At 40.8% G+C, this 21881-nt stretch overlaps 4 protein-coding genes across 4 annotated transcripts; 3 read left to right on the top strand and 1 right to left on the bottom strand.

Moving 5' to 3' along the window:
- Positions 1–4144: 4144 nt before the first annotated feature.
- LOC131888159 (uncharacterized) lies at positions 4145–5940 on the top strand. The gene is made up of 3 exons (XM_059236946.1): positions 4145–4493; positions 4985–5287; positions 5357–5940. Exons 1-3 carry the CDS (start codon positions 4242–4244, stop codon positions 5699–5701), a joined length of 900 nt encoding a protein of 299 aa, XP_059092929.1. The 5' UTR covers positions 4145–4241; the 3' UTR covers positions 5702–5940.
- Positions 5941–6139: 199 nt separating this feature from the next.
- Positions 6140–16386, bottom strand: LOC131888157 (uncharacterized). The gene is made up of 8 exons (XM_059236943.1): positions 16167–16386; positions 14517–14966; positions 14304–14449; positions 9436–9541; positions 9131–9369; positions 8911–9058; positions 8618–8765; positions 6140–6347 (listed from the first exon to the last, which is right to left on the bottom strand). The coding sequence occupies exons 1-8, from the start codon at positions 16293–16295 to the stop codon at positions 6241–6243; spliced, it is 1473 nt and encodes a 490-aa protein (XP_059092926.1). The 5' UTR covers positions 16296–16386; the 3' UTR covers positions 6140–6240.
- On the top strand, positions 7025–8917 carry LOC131888163 (transmembrane protein 60-like). The gene is made up of 4 exons (XM_059236950.1): positions 7025–7783; positions 7853–7945; positions 8009–8335; positions 8398–8917. The coding sequence occupies exons 3-4, from the start codon at positions 8112–8114 to the stop codon at positions 8570–8572; spliced, it is 399 nt and encodes a 132-aa protein (XP_059092933.1). The 5' UTR covers positions 7025–7783; positions 7853–7945; positions 8009–8111; the 3' UTR covers positions 8573–8917.
- A 2692-nt stretch (positions 16387–19078) lies between the features above and the next one.
- Positions 19079–21424, top strand: LOC131888161 (cell death-inducing p53-target protein 1 homolog). Its single transcript, XM_059236948.1, has 4 exons — positions 19079–19271; positions 19332–19526; positions 20679–20859; positions 20927–21424. The coding sequence occupies exons 2-4, from the start codon at positions 19385–19387 to the stop codon at positions 21033–21035; spliced, it is 432 nt and encodes a 143-aa protein (XP_059092931.1). The 5' UTR covers positions 19079–19271; positions 19332–19384; the 3' UTR covers positions 21036–21424.
- The last annotated feature ends 457 nt before the right edge of the window (positions 21425–21881 follow it).

Below are 21881 nucleotides of genomic sequence, written 5' to 3'. Positions count from 1 at the left end.
CGACGAGTGAACCCACGAGAGCAAAATCGATGACAAATACTCAAAGTTCTCCATTGGATCTAGTGCTCTGACGGACGACCGAGTGGTTGTTCCACCTTGGGCCTACCTAACTTTTCCTGGCACGAATCATTACGAGATGAGGCTGACTGGAGGGTCTAAAAATAGCTCGGATAGGATTCCATCGGCAATTACTCTGGACTCAAGACAAGCGATATTGTTACCATTTCTACGATCGTGCATGTACGACGAAGGAACCTCGAGTACTTCTCGACCGATTCCTATCCTCTAATGAATTGTGGGGTGGAACCATCGATTCTTATCCGATCTCAAGCCCCATCTATTATAGGACTTCCATGGTCACGAGATATAGGATGGAACCCTTGAAGAAATTGGCATTGTTTCTGTTAGATTTTTGTCTCTTACATGCTTCCGCTGATGAGGAGATCAATAATTATTGAACTACTCGTACATGCCCGAGAACATTCTCAGTTCTGCATGAAATATGTTCCGAATTCGCTAACTGGTTCCAAAATTTAAATTTGGATTCTCTAAACACACAATTGGGTAAAAAATGGCCGGGGGATGAAAGGTTCATACAAAAGTACGGTATATTTTTTTTGTAAGGCTATTAACAGTGTTTTATAAATAAATTCCACATCTTCTTTAAAGTCTAACAATTCATAACCTTTCGTCTAGGTTGTACGCTGTCAAAAATTCAAAGTCAAGTACAATAAATAATGTTCTAGTCTTGAACTGCTGGGATTCCAATCCCGGTAGCGGTAAGGAAGTCCAAACCAAAAAAAAAAAAAAATAAGATCTTGATTGCAGTCATTGCTATCACATGAGCACTGCCATTTGTGTCTAATTTTAATGGAGAAGTTATAGAGACGTGTAAAGCACCGGATCGGATTTCAGATATGTGAGCTAGTCAGGCTGCGCCACAATCGCGGCAAGAACTACCATGATTTTAGCACATCCAGTGCTTCCAAATTTTCATTGACAAAATCGTTCGCCATCTAAGGAAATCGTTTAACAATTATTTTAAAACTCAGTCCAACCTTCATTTGATAAAGATGACATTACATGGAAAGTGACAAAAATTTGCAGAAATGCAAAAAAATACTCCATGCAAAATTTTTGTCATCATTAAGAAGTGTGGTCACACTTTCTTCATGGTAGAACCAGAGGGCGCACTATTATGAAATCCCAAAGCCTTACACTTCTCTGTACCATGAAACTATACATGAAACTGTCTATCAACGAAAAAACGTTAGGGCGCCTTGGACCTCTGCCTCATCAAGGTGCGGACAAAAATCCGTGAAGAGCTCAGAGCGTAATAGTGTACTCCGCCATTTTAGCGTTCATTTTGTTTGTAAAAAATCAAATGCACCATTATTGCAAAATTTAAAGAGCAATTAAATTAAAGAAAAAATAATTATAATTCAAGATTTTTGTAAGGTTATTTTTCAATGATATATTGGTTCTTGCAAAAAGATGAAAGTACACTTTGAAAAATATCAAATTCTTAAAACCATTTGCCTAAAGTTTGAAAAAGACATATTTTCATGCTTAAATCAGACAGGGAAAAGATTATTGCAGAAGTTTGATGCCAAATCAACCAAGTGGTAAAAGACTCCAAGCCCAATTCTTGATATAATATTATGAGTGGAGTGAATTTTACCCATGAAGAATTTTTTTGCGAACTTCCTCATCGCTACGGGGAATGGAATCCCCAGCATTTCAAAATAAAAAGAACTGATGAGGCTGATTTAGCTTTAAACTTTATCATCTCATCCCCCAATGAATTAGAATTGGCGGATCTGTCTGTTCCTTGAATGTAGGGTTGATCAGAAATGTTGGTCAAAAACGTGTTCAAAATTTGGCAGAACAATGAACTTGTACAGATTTATTATCGTGATCCCTGGACTTAAACGTCCGCAAGTTTGAAACATTTCCCCACCAAACTGGATATGCTCACAAACTTTCCGTTGTTTTGGAGTCAATCTGTTTGCCTCCTTTAAGTGGAAGCGAATTGTTGAATGGTGTTGACCCAAAGGTCGTTGAGTGGAATCTCATTTTGCTCAGGACCATATTACTCTGGACAATTCAAAAGCCGCAGGGCAATGAATATTATGAAAAAGAAAGAATCTAAAATGGAGCCTTGTGGAACACCTGAGTTGACATCATTTAGTGATCCATTGACCTTAACCACTTGCTTCCTAACAGGAAGGAAACTTCTTAACCAATCCTGAACCTTTGCCTTTGAACCTTCTCTTTTGGAGCCTTGGATATACTTGGAGCCAAAAGTGTATAATCATTTGTAGCAAAAACTGACAAATAAGATAATTTACAGTTACAGGCAACTTGCAGAAAAACCTTGGGCACGAAAATTTAATCATAAAAACTTTTAAAAAATTGTAACATAAAAACTTATCCATGATTCCAAGTAAAAGATATTGGTTTCTTCAATTTTTCAACAGAAGGGCCCATTTCAATGATATTCAAGGACAAAGATGGAGCTTCCTCCTTTGAAGTCAGGCTCTAGAGGACGCACTATATGCTCTCAACCTAGAGGCATCCTTGTTGTTGTTGAGGTTAAATCTCGATTGTGAGACTCGCTAGCGCCAATCCATGTTGCTTCTTAAAATATGGACCATGAACGAGCTTCCCGCCAAATTTGCCTGCTCTGGGTCATAGCGACTCTGAGTCACTTTTTAAATTAAAGTAATAAGGTAAGGAATGTAGATCGCTTCAATTAAAGGCAGGTCATTGAAATAGCATTTACTTTTAAAATGGTTTGTTTTAAAGTTATATTATTAAAGGCCTATGTAGCTGACCAAGAGCAGGCCGAAAATTTGAATTTTGTGTCGTGTTTATAATGCACCTTTGGCCATATCTCCCAAGTTCCCTAAGCATTATTTTGGGCTCAAACTTAGCCAAGCTAATCTATTCAACAAGGTTTTGGGGTCGTAACAAATGCTTATTTGGATTAAAATGAACTGTTTAGGAGATATGAAAATTTTGCTTCCATTCGAAGTCCACATCTCTACAAGTCCGTGGCCAATCATATAAAAACGAACACTCCTCAGTTTGCCCATTTCTGGTCACTCTGAACTCAATCTTAACAGCTGTTATCAAAAACCTAGGCCAGTGCTGCCTCCCATGAAGAAGGAGCAAAAGAGAGCTTCTACAGGGCTGCAAATCTGACCCATTTTTTTTACAGACACATTATTCGGAGGCTGTGTATGCCAATCTAAGGGTTTATATCTGCAACCTTTGCCCAAAAATTGCTTCTGGTCGGGGTTAAAATGTACATTTGCTTTTCGGTATTGAAGTTTGGCACAAATTGAGGTTTTCAACAGATGGAGCCTCATTTCCTCTCAATGTCCTTAGTTATTCGCCATAGAATGTTTTGGGGATCTTCTTCTCTCATGTTTACCATTTCTTTTCAAACTGACAGCTACAGATGAACTTGGTAGATTAACATAGCATATCATCAAAGCTAAGCATAAACCAGTGAGAAGATTTTATTTTACAGAGTTGTCAAGCCACTTCATCTTACATTTTTCATTGACACCATTATCCATTTGCCATTTGTGAATGAACTAAATAGGGATTGAACAAGTTAAAAACAATACCCTGAATGAAGATTTTGATATCTTCTGCATTGATGATTCCTCCTGAATAGGAATGTCCAGGATAAGCACCGCCACTAATATATCAAAACAGCCTATGTTACAAGGGATGCTAGTAAAATTTAGCAAAACAATACAACTGCTACATTAATTTTTCAATGGAATGTTAGATAATTAATGAGCCATAAAAGGATTCCCTCTTTTCCTTTTCAGAATAAATAATGATTCAACAAAACATCAATTTGTCCCCTGGGCAGAAAACAAATGGTTTGAGTTTGGTTCATTAGAAATCACCAACCAAACATACAATTTATACAACTTGCCGCATCATAGTTTCTGCGCCCTTCTTTTGTCTGATTAGGGTGTAGTATCTCTTTGAGCAATGAATTGGATAGGCTGAGGCACGTTGCAAAATCAAACCTTCTAAAAAATGTTGTCCTCGCAACAATAACAAAACCCACTTATACAACCTCCAAAAGATCTGTCAGTAAAAGATACACGAAAAAGGTCTCTGAACAGCACTGTGTGTACATACATCTTTAACGTCACATGACTCACTCATTCACTCGCAGATAAAATTTGTGTTCTTAGCTTAACCGAGAAACCATGAAACTCACCATTTTGGGCCTCTGCGCCGCGTTCACCGTTACTATCGTGCTGGGTGACCTCAGCTTTGTGGACGTGGAATCGGATTTGCGGTGGAAGAATCGCAATCTCTTGCAGGAGGACGATGAGTCGCCGGAGGAACGCCCAGAACGCCCCGTGGAGCCCAAGGCACCTCAACCCGAGTCGAGCTTTTCCAATGAGCCGCAAAAGGGACCTAAAGTTTTCTATGACGGCGAAAACTTCCTCATGAAGGTGAGAACCAATTAGCGAATCCTTTGGACTAGGAATATTAAAGTGATGATGTCTTAGTGTGAGTGAACCTGATGCTTCCAAAGAAAACGGATAATCAGGATGCAAAGTTGCATACAGTCCAACGATCATCTATTATAGGTCTTAACCGTGCAGAAGAGCTTTCTTTTGGGCATAGGAACGTTTCAAACATCCTTGAAACTTGAATCAAGGACGCCTTTCAAAGTAGATAGACATAGAGAACAAGGTTACTCATAGAATCCTGTCTTAAATCAATCGAATCTTCTCGTTTAGTCTTTTCTTTCATATCTCACTCAAGTTTAAAACTTAGATTAGGCAGGTGTGTGAACCTCCAAAATCTCAACCTGTCGAACCATTTCTAGTCCAATTTTTTTAACATAACCGGTCACTCTCTTATACTCTTTATATATTTAGCACTTTGTCATAGGAGTAGAGAATAAAGTATGATGTGCTCATGCTCATTCTCATTTCAGGTTTCGCCCGGAATCGAGATTTATGTCTTTGAAAATGGCAATAACAAGAGCTCGCACGTGTCCAAAGTGATCTTGGACAAGCCCGCGGCTTCAGTCAAGGGTGGCTTTGAGAGTGCCATGAAGAATTTCGACGTGACCATCGACTTCAAAGGTCAGACCTTTGGCGGTGAAGGCAGTATCCAATTGAGCTCGGTGATTGTCAAGATGTCGTTTGTCAAGAAACCCAAAGAATTCGCCATGACCCGCATGGAGATCTCGCAAGCCACGATTGGTTCAACTAATGTGATGGGAAATGAGCTATCGGTATGTTTAATTCGGTGGTATACTGTAACTTCAATTTTTTATCGCGTGACTTTTTTTTTTCAACTTCAGGTGTCAAGTTCTAATGGCTATTCAGTATACGCTCCCTTGGACTCTGGCTTTTGTTGCGATTACACGGGCGTGTTCAAGCCGAAGAAGCGAGGAGAGGGCAAATATAGCTTGGCTTTGGGTTTGCCTGGGTTGAAGATGCAAGTTTTCGATGTCAAAAGCACTAAATTCGGCCCATCTTGGTATTGTGGCGAGCTGATTAGCATCGGTTTGTGGGTGGGTTTGTTGACCACTCTAGGTTTCGCTATTGTGTGTTATTGGGGATTCGGGATGTTGGCCAGTATTCAGACCATGGACCGTTTTGATGATCCCAAAGGCAAACCCATTCATGTGCCTCAGACAGAGTGAATCTAGCATTTGTCATATTTATGCATTTTTCATGCACCAACCTCGATTATTCTTGCTTGAGTCGCCGCCTGTCCTTGTTGTGAGATCCTCACTTTTAAGTGTCATTCCGTCAGCCGTTTATAGGTGAATTTGATTAGATTAGAAGAAACGTATGAGTGAGGTTGGATTTTGTCTCTCAGGAATGACTGTTTTTGGATTAATAAAAACGATCAGACCTTTCCAACAAGGCTGGAACTACTCTCTCGCATTAGATTATGAAAAAAGGCATGTGATAACCCGACTCTGACATAAAATGTTGTTCGAATGTCGAGCAAAAATTCCAGTCGGTTCAGCTTTTTCGCACATCCGATATACCAACTTCTGCAATTTTTTCGACGTGAAAATTTTGTACTACTATTTTGTAGGAGTATACGGATGAGCCTTTGCTCACACTCAATGTTTGCTCAAACTAATGTATGTTGATCTTAAACGGGGCCTGGGTTTTTAATATTCTTGCATGTTAGTTCAAAATCAAGGCAATTAACCTCGGGTCATTGAGTTCAACTTCCTTCCGAGGAATCATCCGTCAAAATCTCGTCACAATTCAGGAAGTTCTTGGCCCAAGCCGAAGGTTGTCCACCGCAAATATTCCATCGATCAATAATTCCTAGAATAAGATAAAAAAATCGCTGTTCAAGATGTTTTGGTATTTACTACTCATGACTGCCCTAAACTAAAAACTCTTTTCAAAAGGGAGACAACATTTTTTTTCTATGGATGCTGAAACCGGATTTGCTGTCCCGAGTGTTTTATCTCTCTCTGATTTTACACCTCAGTACACGCCTTGAATCTTTGGGGTCGATTAAAAATATGAATCAAATATGCAAATATTGAAATCGTTGGCCAACAGGTTCCCCAAACAAAACCACAGCATCTATGGCTGATATAGCTTTAGCTATAGGTTAGTCTAAGCCATTGAGCCTCAACTAAACCTAATTAAATTTCCTTCGAATAACATGACACCCATCCCATTTTCTCTCTCTCCTTCCTCTTCCTTCAAATTTGAATTCTCCGCGCTTTTCGTTGAACGCCTACATACAAACATGCTAGGTAGCCTCACACGGTAAACGTTATTCTCCACCGATTAGTTGGCGGTGCTACTTTTTTTAAACTAAACCTAACCTTATCAAACCTAACTTAACCCAACCTAACCTAACCTAACACGATATTAATAGCCCTTATACTGTCTCTCTCTCCAAACCTTTCTAACAGTTTGTCACAAACTTAAAAATAAGCAAAGCCAACTAATCGGTGGAGAATAACGTTTATCAGCCTCACCCACACAATCAGCACGCATTGTTTTCTTTGACCCAACCTTTCACACCATGTCTCACTGAATTGTCAGTTCGCCGCCATCCATCCGACCAACCAACCAAGACACTACTGTGATCTTCCCATCCAGAGGACATCCAGAAACCGAGGGAGACCACTTCAACAGCCATGTTTTGGTGACCGTGCTGTATCGCTCTCCATCTGTTCCATTTGGCACCAGGACCGTCCCATCCATCATGAGCCAGCCTTACCATGGCCGCCTCTGGCAGCGATCTTCATCTCTCGGATGAGGTGTGGCTCTTAGTTTGCACTTACTTGGATGCCCTCTCGCTCATTGCCAGTTCTCAAAGCGGCATTCCCGGATTGGCACGCAGTGCTCTGGACAAGAGTCGGTGGACCCACGTGGTGGTTCAACCCCAGACCCAAAGCAAGTCCGCCATTCGGCCAGTCGTGGCCCATTTGGGACCGCACACGCAATCCTTGATTGTTCGGGGAAATAACAAGCATTTTGGGAAAAAACGTCCCAAGGGCGCCCGAGAGATCGTGTCCACGGCTTTCATGCAAGGCGTCAAACTTCATTGCGTGAATTTGCGTCATTTGAGTTTGGAATATCAGACCATCGACATTCATACGGGATTTTTGAAACTTATCCCCAAGAGTGTCACGCATTTTTCGTTGGAAGGCACGCACCTCACGAACCTACCCATGGTCCGCACCACGGTCATTTCGCCGCTTTTTAAAATCTACAAATTCGTGCCCGCCCTTGAGGAGGTAATGGTTTGCTTTTTAGTAAAAAGTATTTGATACCAATCCCATACTAATCGATGATGCCTATTTTAGCTGAATTTGGTGAACACGGACTCTTGGAACATTTTGGACGATCTTTTAGGACCGATTAAGACCCCGACGATTCGAAAAATCCGTCTAACTCATGTAGGAATGTGCGAATGACATAAATTACGTTTCCATTGCTCGACATTATGGATTCCGTTTTAGCGAACCTTGAATCGTGCTCCCGAGGGTCATTGGGATAACACGGCCTTGAAGCCGCACCCTTTACAAGGCCTCCTGCCAAGAAATCGAATTCGAGCCCCTCGCGATGGGCGTGCTCCATAGGGCGTTATTCACGTGGTTTATTTGTCTAATATTTTTCATCCTCCTCGTACTGAGACTGGATGGCCGAACCCGATGGTCCTGGGGCATTGTTTTCATCCCCATGTGGCTTCACGATACCATTTTACTCATTTACCTCATTTTCAACATGATAAGCCATCGCAGCAATGGTCATGATCGACCTTTGAGGCCGATGAAGCGGAAGATATGGTAATTGATGGAATCTCCAGAGACAAATGAGAACCTATTTCACCCCACACTTTTTCTCATAGGTATCTAACGGTTGCGTTATTCAAGATCACCACCGAGATCATGATTTGCATCAAGTTGGAGCACCCCGGAACATCGATGGATATCTCTTTGTACTTCGTACTGATTCCAGTTTGGATCGTCTTGCCTGTGACGGCTATCGATCTTTTCCAAACACTAATAGCAAACAAAACCTAACCACCCAAAATATTTAATACAAATATGTCAGATTCATTGACTCACCTTCAATCTCGAGACGTCTCAGCCAGCAATAACTACAAGTTTTGCCGCTCTCCAAAGTCGGACACAGAAATCCGCGCTCACCCTTGCGACAACAATACGCATCGGAAGCACGATTGGTCATTGAAGCCGCCACGAAGCCTTTGCAAACCTGATCAAGGAAATGGCGAAAGGTGGATAAATATTAAATCTCGCGAAATCGTTCAGTTGCAATTGTTCGACGAGTTCAGATATGAAATGCCAAAGACATGTTATTTTTATTTTTGCAAAAAAATCCAGTAAAGCTTTGTTTTTACCTCGCAACATTTTAGTCCAAGCCAATAGCTGGGGGAAGCTTTGCCATTGCAAACGCAACATTTAGATTCGTCTCTGTAGACCACGTCATGGACCGGCTCATAATCGTCGACTGATTCGTCAAGATCGTGCTGAGTTTTCCAGAAATATCTAAAGTAAGATTTTTTAGTACATTTAGAGGCTGCTTTCCTTGTTGCCGATGTCAATTAATGGATCACTCACAAGTCGACCATTCCAAGGGCCTTGATCTTGTCAAAAAGACACGTGGCGCAGGGAGGGGCATTGGAGTCTCGAGTTAGTGTACAATTCCGCTCTTTTGGACAATCGTAATGAAGGAATGAGAAATTCTCAAGGCTTTGATAGAAGAAATCCCGACAGGTTTGACACACGGACACACCGAAGATATCGACAAGTGAGTCAGATTCACGTGAGCAGGAGGCGCAATTTATCACATTCGTGATCTGAGAAGGGAGAAGTAATTAATTTCAATTAACAGAGCTCTATATTATAATTGATAAGCCTGTTACCTGTATTTCGGTGAAGTAATATTCAGACACCATGCCTAGGCTTTCGCAGACTTGGAATCGACATTTGCCACATTTGATGTCCACACAATCAAAGTTATCCAAGCACCTAAAAAGATATTCAGACTTCTCTATGTGCTCTAATTTTTGTTTTGTATTTTCACTGGCTTATCTAACCGCTACAGGGAATGTAATCCCCAGTACTATTAAAATGAAAGGTTATAATTCGTCTTTTTATTACCAATGGTCTACCAATGAATTTGAGTTAGCAGACCGAGCTAGTCCTTGAATGAAGGGTTGATCTGGAATGCTATCTAAAAATTTGTTCAGTCTGATTTGAAAGTTGCTACCGGATCAACAAGGCCTACGTATTCCCTACGAATATTAGAGGGAAGCAAATTAAACAATGAAGGAGCCCGATAAATAAGAGATGTGGACTTCATTGTTCGAACTAGCCTGGATTCTCGAGGGCTTAAAGGTACTTTCAAAGCGCACATTAAGCCTCGACGGTCACTAGAATTGACCCTAAATCCTGGGTTGGGACAAAGCTCATGGATGCTTTTGAAGACGTACAGTATCAGATACCTTTCATACCTTCTCTGAACACTGTACAGTCCCAACTTTTCTAGTCTCTCCCAATACGAGAGCTCTCTCATATCCTCAATGTTCCTAGTGAAACATCTTTGGACTTGTTCGACTTTTTTCAAACTTTCTGAACTCATTGGAGCCCAAATGGGTGAAGCACTTTCAAGATGTGGTTGAACAATCGACTTGCACAAAGTTAGCATCGTGATGTTGTCTCTGGACTTAAACGTGCGATATATCCAACCACACATTTGAAAAGCTTTACCCACCTTCAACTGGGCATACCCATCGAACTTTCCCTTATCTTGGAGGACTACGCCTAAATCCTTCATGGATGAGACCTGCTCAATATTTTTACGTCCATTATCTACGAGGAGTTGACCCAAACGTCATTGAGCGGAATTTCATTCCGTTCAGGGCCATATTACTCTCAGTTACCCATGAATAGATTCAATCTAAGTCCTTTGCAAGGTTACTGGAATCTCAGCCATTCCTGCCAGAAACTAACTTTGTATCGTCAGCATAAGAAGAGAGACTGGCAGTAACACTAAGCTTTTGAAGTGGGGCAACGAATATTATAAAAAGCAGGGGCCCTAAGATGGAACCCTGGGGAACACCTAATTTCACATCATCTATGTCACTAAGGGATCCCTCGACCTCAACAATTTGTTTACTATCCTGAATGAAACTTCTTATCCAATTGAGAACCTTACCTTGGATCCCACTGTCATGAAGACTATTCAACAAAAGGCCATGATTCACTTTATCAAAGGCCTTGACAAAATCAAGATAGACAACATCAACTGACTCGTGCCTTTCCAGTCCCTCAATGACCTGCTCTAAATGCTCAATCAGTTGGGTAACCGTGCTAGCTAGGACTTCATTGACCTCATTGACCCCTTCATTGACCTCAAGAAATTCATCAAGTTTGGACTTCATGATCTTCTCAAACACCTTCGCAATATTCGAAGTGAGAGAAATCGGCCTGTAGATACTGGGGAGCGACTTATCTCCCCCTTTAAAAATTGGAACAACGTGAGCTAATTTTACTGACGATGGAAACTTGCCCTGATCCAAGATGCAACGCATAAGTATGAGAAAACAGGAGCGAGAACCAGTGAGCATCTCATCAGAAACTGAGCTGTCACACCATCAGGACCAGGAGAGCTGGAAAGCCTCAAGTCCCTTATGGCCTCTATAGCATCTTGATCTGTGACTACAAGATCATCTAAACGCTCAGCTTGACTAACCATGTCAATCTCAACAGACTCATCTTCAGAGCAATGAGCTGTTGCTTCTGAACTCAGTGGGGTCGAAAACACACTGGAGAACTGACCTCCAAGCATGTTAGCCATAGTCTCTACATTGCTAATGGCTTCCCCATCAACCTCAAAAGGCCCAACAGGGTGTTTCATTTTTCTCTTAGAGTTCGCTTAAGAGAAAAAAGCCTTGGAATTCGACCTGACCTCCTGAACCACTTTACTCTCAGTTTGTAACTGGTCATATTCGATGGAGGCCTTAATCTTACCCTGAACTATGTCCAATTTTTTTTTTTGGAGATTACCTACAATTACTGGATTCGAAGTGCTCTTCAGCCTTTTTGCCAATTTACAACTCTTTTTGAACAAAGTCTTCCTACATTTTGGAATTTTTGTCCGTGTACCACCTTTCGGAACACATTCAGAGATTGCTAAACTAGAGCAAACTTCCTTAAAAACTGAAACTAATTTATCAATGGCTGCATCAATGGACGATTCCTGTTTCAGAATTGAAATCAGATCCAGGTCTTCTAATCTTTCTCTAATCAACGGCCAATGTTCATCTTTGAACTTGAACTTAGCCAAACCGACCTTTTTGACCGGTTTTACTCTCGAGCACGCCGGCTTTTGAGTAATGGTCGACCCTATCTCGAGAACATGATGATCTGACAGATTACTAGGTGTCACATGGACATACTGGATCAGATCAGGGTTGGAAAAGATCAAGTCCGGAACGTTATTTGCTCTGGTGGCTACACCAACATGCCGAGAAAAACTGCTCAAGATCGCAAACTCCTCCAGCTTTTCAAAACGACTGAGATGTCGATTTCGAAATGGGAATATACCCATCAGGACTAACCTCCCACTCTACAACGCTAGCCGGAAATTAAAGTCCCCTACAAAGAAAACCTTCGAGCAAACTGCCAGGTCCAACTCATTTCCAGTGAATTGGAGAGCTGACGAAAAAGAGCTTGCTGAACAAGAAGGGGGTCTATACATTGTTACAATTGACATATCAAGCCCTCGGATATGACAAATCAATACCTCTACTTCCCTATTCGACATTTGCACATGACTAATGTGCAAATCATTCCTAACATATAGGCATACACCCCCATGTGGGAATATGGGATTATCAGGGCGTATCCTATCACAACGAACTAAGTTGAAACCAACTATGGTTAGTTCTTCGTCTAGGACCCCTGGCCGAAGCCAGGTTTCTGTTATAGAGATGAATGAAATCTCTCTCTCGACGGCTAGTTCTTCTAAGATCTTAACTTTTGTGCTGTCTTTTTAAGAAATCAGACAATGCACTTTCAAAAACAGCCCCTTTACGGGCCTCTCTTTTGACGGACCAAGTTCACAAGATCTTGGACCATCCTCTCCAACCGTAAAAAATCCCGCTTATCAACAAAGCTATTTTCTACTGGAGGCAATGCATAAGCTAATGGGTATGGTTGCGTTTGAGGAATGGGTTGGGCAGGTACATCAGAATAGGAACGAATTTTGGAAATAGGGGTGGGGCAAGGAATATTAGGGAGGAGAGTTTTTATAGGAATAGGGGTGGATTGGGTATTTGAAGGAAAAGGAGGGAATTGGGAGAGAGGGTGGGGGGTAGGAGGAGAGGGAGGGAGGAAGCTAAATGGGTTAAGGAAGGGGGGTGGGGCGGGATTAGGTTTAGGAATAGGGTCAGCTCTAAAACTACGAAACTGAGCTATCCTATTTCTCGGCTTTCTTTGCGTCCCTTCAACATGGACGGAGGTACACCGTACATTAAAGCACGTCTTAAGTCTCATGGACTGACGGCACATGTACGGGTGAAAAAAAGGACAATCTACCTTTGAACATCCCTTCTTACTATTGTACTTCTCAAGGCCGAACTTGAGAAGTTTTTGACACCATTTAGGGTGGTCAAACTGACAGCCTTTTCCTTCTTCAGGACAAGGCTGCTTTCGATAAACAGGACAGACTATTTTCTCTACAACTGTCTTATCCTGCGCTTTTTCAAGAGGAGATACTACTTCAACCTCTACATTGGTAAAATCAGTCGACTTCTCAACTACTGGGTGAGCCTGTTCTTCAAGCAGCACCCTGGTTTCATTGACCCAAGCAACTAAAGCCTCTATAATAAACGGGTTATTGACTATGGAAGGATCCTTCCCAGCTAAGACCAAGTCCAAACATTGTCTAGCCTCTTTGCTCGCTTTTCCAAAAATAGCTTCAATAATGAATGCTATCATGAGTGCTATGAGCACCAAAATCAAGAGACTAAGAAAAAGAGAAGAAATAAATAAATAAAAGGCTATGCAAGTTTGTCCTGAGATACAGGGCAACGAAGCAAAATAGGAATAAACTACCTTACGTCAAACTAAACATAGAAATCTAAGATGGAGATAATAAACAAGAAGTAAGGGACAAAGAAAAGCAAGGAATCAAGAACATATGTAAACTAGGAAAACAGCCCCAAAAACACAGAAATAAACTCAACCAAGTGGTCTAAAGCAAAATGAAATCAATACACTAATGAACAGTAAATTCTAATTGTCAAGGACCAATACAATCCAACTAAAGAACTACACAACGATTAGGAACTAGAAATACTACAATACAAATCAGAGAGAAACTGCTAAAGCTAAACATAAACATAAATGAGCAATAAACTTATTAGGTTTTAAAGTAATTACGTCTTACCAAAGAGCCGTGAAAAACCAAACCTAATTGAGTGAATGAATGGCAATTCCTATTCATTCACCCACACACAAACACCACGAACACTACACGTGCACAGCAACCAAGGAGCAACAGAGGAAGTCACACCTTGGTTCGAAATTCCTGGGAGATAAGAACAGCAGCAAACTAAAATGCGACTGTTCTCAGCGAGCTCCAAAACAGGAATGTAAAGGTTTTATCCGAAGGCGGGATAATTGCTAACTCGTTTCTATTTGGACGTGAACGGTTGAAAAAAAAGCAATCTTATTGAGTTTTTTCTTGGATAGCGTCAGTTGTCAATTCTAAAGAAAATCAAACCTTTGGTTTTTGTAGCATCTTAAAGAGAGACTTTCTCGGCTTCGCATGATCTCTTTGAAGAACTTCTTACACTTGGCACAAACATGAGATCCACAATATTGCGAGTAGCTATCGTCTTGGCAGACATCGCACGGTACAACATTGATCTGGAAAGTCAAATTCAATACCAAAATCTACCCTCATACCACACATTGCTCGGTAAAGTCAACGAACCCAAGATTGCTTCACTTCTTCTTCTTCCTCTTCTTCGTCATCGTCATCATAGTTCCGGTCATTTTTCCTCAAGAAATGACGGCCTAACTGCATTCGATGGCTCATCATGAATCGGAAAGCCTCCATTAACACGACAAAGGTGTCCACTTCAAAGTTGAATGGCGAATATTTATCCGCCAAATGAGCTTGAAGATTCTCAATATCGGTCAGAATCTGAGCCTTGACCTCTTCGCGTGTTTTGAGGACGATCTCAATGGGAAAGATGTATTCCAGGACATTGGGATCTAAGAAGGCTTTGCTAATCTTGGGCGTATCTTCGGGGTGAAGCTTGCACTTGGCCGCTTCCAAACGCCCCGTGGGTGAGTTCCAAAATGAACTGAGGAATTGCAACGCAATGCCAAACACCATGTCCTCATCTAATTCATTGTTCAATAACTCCTCCAACACGGCCTGTGAGAAGAAAAAAGACCTTAGTTCCAGGCTATCATTTCAATTGGTTTATTTGCAAAATATATAAATGACTGCGTTTAGAGAGGGAGAGGACAATCACCTCCATCCAAATAAAGTTAGGAAAAAACTGAACTTACGGTGTAATCCTAATTTGCAACTCTTATATTGTTTTATTCTTAATTCTTCAACAAAACTGGTTTTGGGGTAAAGTAAGGAAAAAATCCAGGCTATTATTAAAAAGCTCATTTTAATGGAAAAGAAACTTGTGTTCCATCAATACAAGGACTTCAATTGAACACGGATGTCGGAAGTAAAGCGAACGTGGTTTGGTTTGGAGCATTTCTCAAGCAGTAGTTAACCGATAGAACCAGTCTACATGAAATTCGTCAAGTTGTTCCCGGAACATCAGCCATAGAACAGTTTTGACAAGAAAATTCATCGTTCGCTGATTGAGTTCAGATTTAATTCTTCATTTTGAGAGAGATGCAAGAAGAAAGCAGGAGATTATGATTTTAGAGGGAATAAAATAATTCATCGAAAGGGCATGATTTATAGAATACATAATGTAGAGATTCACAAGTTACTCGTGGATGTGTTCAGAAGTATGGACTTTTAACCCAAGCTGACAATAAGGTACTATTTTCTTCTGCGGATTAAAATTCTAAAGGGCATCGGGAAGAAGCACAAGAATCATATTAGCTTAAATTTGTTGGTTTGTTTGTTACGTAGTTAGATGGCAGTTGTTTCTCCCTCGCTCAGCCTACCCTCGATTAAAAAGAGTTCCAATGAAGAGATATTCCCACCCCGTTATCACAGCCAACATCAATTCTTACCTCACCCTCAGGAACGATCGCAGGTTCTCCCATTTAAGCTGTCAAGGCAACTGCTCATATGTTTTTATTCAAATACCAAAAAGAAGCTAGAACTAGGTAGGGATCGAACCTTCATTTGAGCATCCAATTCAATGAAAGTTGATTTCACTGGCCTGGAGCTCAAAAGTAACACTCGGCATCGAAGTTTGCTCGGCTTTTTCTCTAACAAAAGTATCTACAAATGCTAAGAATGAGTGCCATATTTTACGATAACACACTTTATGCACCCCAGGGAGTGCTAGAGTCGTCCTGAACATTAAACAATAAAACACTCCAGGAACAATCGGTATTTGAAAAATAGATAAGAAAACCGAACAGCCCTCCTTACGTGGACCTCATCCTTGACCCTGAATAAAGTGTCGAACTGAGCTTTGGTAGCTTGGACATGAAACTCGATTTTAGTGGCTTGGCGTCGAAAATCTCGAGGTGGGTTCCGAGAAGTCATTGCAGAAGGCATCACCTCCTCCAAAGATGAAAAGGATCAAATCCGATCTTCTCCCTCCAAACAGTGGTTAAGCGGGTGAAAATAATTTTTGGTCGCCAAGGTTTGTTTACCTTTTTTCTAATTTTCAGTGCTGCCAATTGGAGGTCGGCAGCTTCGAAAATTCATCATTTTCCAAGTTCCAAATGTAGCACAAATTTGGCTTGTTTTTCAATCGTTTCAATATTTAAACTGTATCATTGGTGCATTGGTATTCAAAGAATAGTGGATGTCGTTCTTTGGAATTCTGGAGGAAAACAGCCCAGAGGTGCTGCTTATCATCATGGTTGTTTTTGTCAGGTTTTACCACATTGGAAAGTTATGGAGGGTTTGTGATTAAAACCAAAGAACGCGAAAATGCTGACAACATTGAAGAAGTTATTGAAACTAGGCATCGTGTGCTAAGAATAAGTTGTTGGAGTTTCAATTTCTATAAAAGGGGAAGTTTCTACTTAAGATGATTGGCAAAGATCTTTATAAATATATTTGTTTCTATCAAGACCAAGAACCACTTTCTTGGTCAAAACAACTTTTACATTGCGGCATTGCAAAAGGCAAGGTTGTACTTGTTTCATTTTGAGATCCAAAGGATTCAGACTTCAGAGGAACCTGTATGCTATAGGATAAACATGTCCAGGGATGCTAGTTGGGTCTTAAAACCGTTTTACCGATTGCAATCGAGCGATTTTTACGCACCATCTTGACTTTAAAAGATGCAATCAAAGGCAATCCCATGTGAATGTAGAAACATATTACATACCCATAAATAGGCAGCAAAAATGACCAATTAAAGCTAATTTGTTCACTCAAGCTGCAAATAGCAGTCCTGAAAGAATTAGTGATAAGCTAGGCCTAAATTGTTGAGTGTCTACGAGCCAAATTGATCGACAATTAGAGGTCGGCAGCTTGGAAAAAATCATCATTTTCCAAGGGTGACTAATTTTGCTTTTGGCCAATTCTTTAGTGAATTCATGTTAGGTAAAACATTCTCTTTTGCATTAATCTTAGCCACTAATTTTTGTTTGATAAATGATCATTCAATGAAAGAAGCAACCATCTCATGTGAAATCTAGCAAAGGGGCAATTTGGAGTTTTTTTTGCATTTGGGCCATTGTCAAGTTTACAATATATAAGGGATTTGCCGACATTAGCTTGAGATTTATGTACTTTTCTTAAGGTTTTTTTCCTTCTAGCCCAGAGTATGATGCAAAAAGGATTCTAATTGTGATTGATTCTGAAACGGCTACAAAAATGTTGAGTTGTAGTAACAATTTTGGACAAGATTATTGACTGGATCATGTGAAACTTTGACCTTGAAAATGACAATTTTTGATCAGTTTGAATTTCCCGCCTTTTTACTTTGACAGTTGTTGCTCTGATTGCTCCTTTGACTTTGCTTACCCGCGATTCAACCAATGACAAACCTTGTTTACATTTTGCCACTGAATCCCAATATATGAGTATGAAGCTAGTTCAATTTTTCAATAGACAAATGTCTATTCCAAGCCCATTAGTATCAAATCCAAGGTAATCATGAATTTTAGACGACCTGAAGAGTGAGGACGCCTATTGGTTTACGTGCGCTAGCGGCATTAGGGAGCGCCAGGAGTTAGGAGTAAGACATGAAGCAAGGATGAGATGAAACCCCGCATAGAGCTTGCCGTTCAGGGATTCACCAGAATTTTAATATGCGCTAGATGACAACATTGGAGGCATACCCACCAAGCAAATTTAGATTGCAGGAGGGAAAAAAGCGCTTCAATAAGAGGTGAATGTGATGTTTTAGTGCCAGTCTTATGAGTAATTGGCGCTAAAATGTCCTTATCTGTAGAAGAGGAATCAAAATTTTGAAAATATGTGCATGGAAGTGAAGAGACAATTCAGAACAACTTTTTAACTTTTGGCTCACTATTTACAAATAATTAGAGTCAAGATGAACTTATCAGGAATATTATGCCTCTTCAGCTTTCAATTCATGCAGATCTGGTATATATCCATTATGAATAAAGCTCAAACGAGGAAGATCATTAAAGGATGACACTTATAGCAATGCATATGAGCTGCCACAGGTAGGCAGGCAAGAGCCAAAAGTAGTGCTTTCCGCCTACATTGATGTACAGGCACTTTCCAGGTCCCCTAAAACCCATGATTACCCAAATCCAATAGATTTGACATTTCATTAATCCTTCATATTTTTAACTCTTGTTCATCCTCGCAGGTGCGTCACAAATACCATTATATAAAATCATTGAATATTCCTGCATTGTGATTGAGCGCCAGGAACTACCTGCACAAGGATTGCAAAGTTTTTTACCTGACTTGAAAAAGATCAGATGTGACATCTCCTTCCCAATATCTTTCAAGTTTGAAGTGGATGTTAAGGCAAAGTGTTAATGGATATATTTTTTGAACAAACCCAACGGGCTCTCTTTATGATATTAGGTGACTTTATAGCCAAAGTAGCCCCTTGTGTAGTAAGAAAATGGTAAATGTCAAAATGTTGAGAACTTTTTGAAAACTCTATTCCCCCTCACCCCTGTTCCTCTACAGAGCAAGGCAATGTATAATAAATTCATTGACAAATCTGCCGCAATGAAGAATAAATAAAACAGATCCCTCCGAGAAAGCATGAGCTTCCTAAAAGCCGACATTTCTCTCTTAGATTAGGCTGTCAAACAAGTTCGAGTGACTCGAGTCCGAGCCTTTATTTGAATATATCCCTAAAAAGGAATATGAGTCAGTCAGTGTCTGCCACTCTCTCGTGAAATACCGACGTAGAACGTAGATCTCGGCTGTTCCATGACTTCTGTCGTGTGTCGCTGCCCTACTACATAGATTGTGCTTTCAGGCTCAGTCAACGAGGAACGTCGCACAAGGAAAAGACCACCTTAGGATTGAGTCGAGTTCCTGGAAACGATTGCCTCATCTTGCTTGGTCTCTTCCTTTCTACAAGTGAGTGACATCTTTGGAGACGAGACCCTAATCCAAACGTAATCTACGTTCATCTCTCAGTTTGGGATTCTCCCTCTTCAAACGATTTTCTTGACTCGCTTTGGCTGAACAACATGGCTGCTGACAAAGGCTGGAGTATGCCGCCCACGGAGGGTACTCCCCCCGACGCCCCGCCCTCGTATGAGCAGACACAAGCAGCCCATGGAGCGGCCAAAGGTTATGCTTATCCCCAACAACCACCACCACAGCAACAACGTAAGTCCAAGTCAAGATCGTCAAGATGTTTTTGCTCAAAAGGAGGGTAATAATATATCTGGCCGATAGAGGGCTTTGGACTTTGTGGAAGGTCAAATGAGTAATGGAGTATGGAATATTAATGAGGGACGATGCCAGTGCGTGGAAAAAGAGGAAGTGATATCGATTTGTTAGGGGGGAGCAGAAATGGAACAGGAACAGGTCTAATTTGAAGATCAGAGGTTTTTTTTTTTTTTTAAGAATTTAAAATGGATTTCGAGAAGTGCAAATAAAGTAAAACTTATTAAAGATGGCTGGGTTATCCACTTTCTAGTCGGTCAACTTAAAGCTAACGGTGAGATAAGCTCAATTGTCAATGTTTGCACTTAAGTGCTATGCTCACAGTGCAATGTCCAACCCTATTTTGGGGGTTACCTGATGATGGAAATAACGGGGAGATATGAGAAAATGAAGGGTCTCCGTTTTGTTTGCAGTGGTAGAAATACGAAGTTTGTGGTTGAAAATAAATATGTACAGTCTGAACCAAGAGATACGCCCGTTCACGTAACTGCTGTACTGCATGAATGTCACTTATGCATAAGTTTAAAATTCAAAGGCAATGTAATGAATAATTGTCCAGTTACGGCTGCCTATTCGTGTCATTTTGTAAAATAATTTTAAAAGTTCTCGTCGTTTGACAATGTTCAAGTCACGGGCTTGTAGAGATGTTTCTAGAAGTCCGTGGAATAGTCCAGCTACTCAGGATAGATTGAATTGAACGACAGAGTTCCATTTGCGAAATGAATACAAAGGTAAACGGAGATTGGCGGAACTTGTTTCCACACAATTCACAATAGAGTATTGAATTCTAAAGATAAAGTACTTAATTGAGTTTATGATGACCTTATCACGTGTATTTTTTGCAATGTCGAGCTGTTTTTCTCTAGCTCCCAGGCTGGAGTCATTGACCGACTTGATTGAAATTCGTAACCGAGAACTTAATTCTTGGAAGATTCAATGAGAATGTGTCATATTTGCACTAAGACTTGATCGTGGTTTGAAAAGTTACAATGTTTACTTTGCCTTCTTCCATCAATCATATTGGAATTATTCTGACGGAGCCAATATATGATCGATAAGTCATATTACAATTTTCTCATCATATGGTTCCAGCGAACACGAGCAACGCATCAGATGGCCGACCCGTGATCGTTCAGTACGTGAATGCCCCCAACTTCGGTCATCGACCCGTGAACATGGTCTGTCCTCATTGTCAAAGCCAGATCTGTACCTCAACCGAATCCGAACCCGGAGCAATGGCCTGGGTCCTGGCTGGGGTCCTGTGTGTGGTCGGGTAAGGGATAAAGCATTTTTCGACATCGAATTTTTGAATAATCGGCTGCTTTTGGGGTTGGTTCTAGGTTGTGGCCTTGCGCCTGCATTCCTTGTTGTATCGACAGCCTGAACTCTGTAACACACAAGTGCCCCAATTGTCGGAACTTTTTGGGCCGTTACAAAGGAGGATTCTAAGACATCAACTGTCAGTCAACGCAGCCATACGTGGCATGTGGAAAAGCACGTGTCCTTGGTCATATGCCGCACTGTCGTTAATGTCATTACATGTTGGTACCGAATCTCCGAATTCTTTTGAGATTGGAGTGATTTAAAAGAGCATACGACGCTAGCCGTATGATTCCTCCTGTTCTTTCCCTTACAGACGTTTCATTTCCCTTGATTTTGCTGCTATTTTGAATCATGCCCGTCCGGGGAGCAAACCGGCCTCTCAACCTTGAGAGGTCGCCTTTGCTCAGCTTTTTCATCTTACATGTATACTTTCCGTTCACCCAGTATTGAAAACAAACCAGAAAAATAAATTTGTATGTTCCTGCACCTAAAGAAATAAAACCAAGAAAACTGTATTCATTGATGTCTTTTTGTGTAATAATGGACTAAAGATTTGCTTAAATAGTTCAAAACATACAAATTTCGCCTTGCTTCGGCTGATGAAGTTTTGCCTTGCCATCTAGCTGTCAATCTAAGCTTCAGTTTTACATGTACAGGGACCTTCGCCGAGACGAGCAACTCGCCAAGTTTATGCAGGCAAGCAAGATCAATTAAAGCAGCACTTGTGCTGTGCCTTTTTTCTCAGACCAACTCTCGTATAACTGATTTCTGATTTAGGAATTCCTTGGCTTGTCCAGGAGACAGATCCAAGAACAAATCCATTATCTTTTTAAATGAATCAAGGGGAATTTCTAATGTTGAAATAAGTGAGTTCATATTTAAGCCCAACCATTCCTTGGCCACATTCAATCAAATCACTTTTCAAAAACCCGGCCCTTTGAACGGTAGACGATGTTAGCTTCTTAAATTGAC

This window comes from Tigriopus californicus, chromosome 10, assembly GCF_007210705.1.
Source record: "Tigriopus californicus strain San Diego chromosome 10, Tcal_SD_v2.1, whole genome shotgun sequence".
Classification (NCBI taxonomy): Eukaryota; Metazoa; Arthropoda; class Copepoda; order Harpacticoida; family Harpacticidae; genus Tigriopus; species Tigriopus californicus.
The sequence above is the reverse complement of the archived record's forward strand: the minus strand, read 5'-3'. Positions and strand labels throughout refer to the sequence as shown.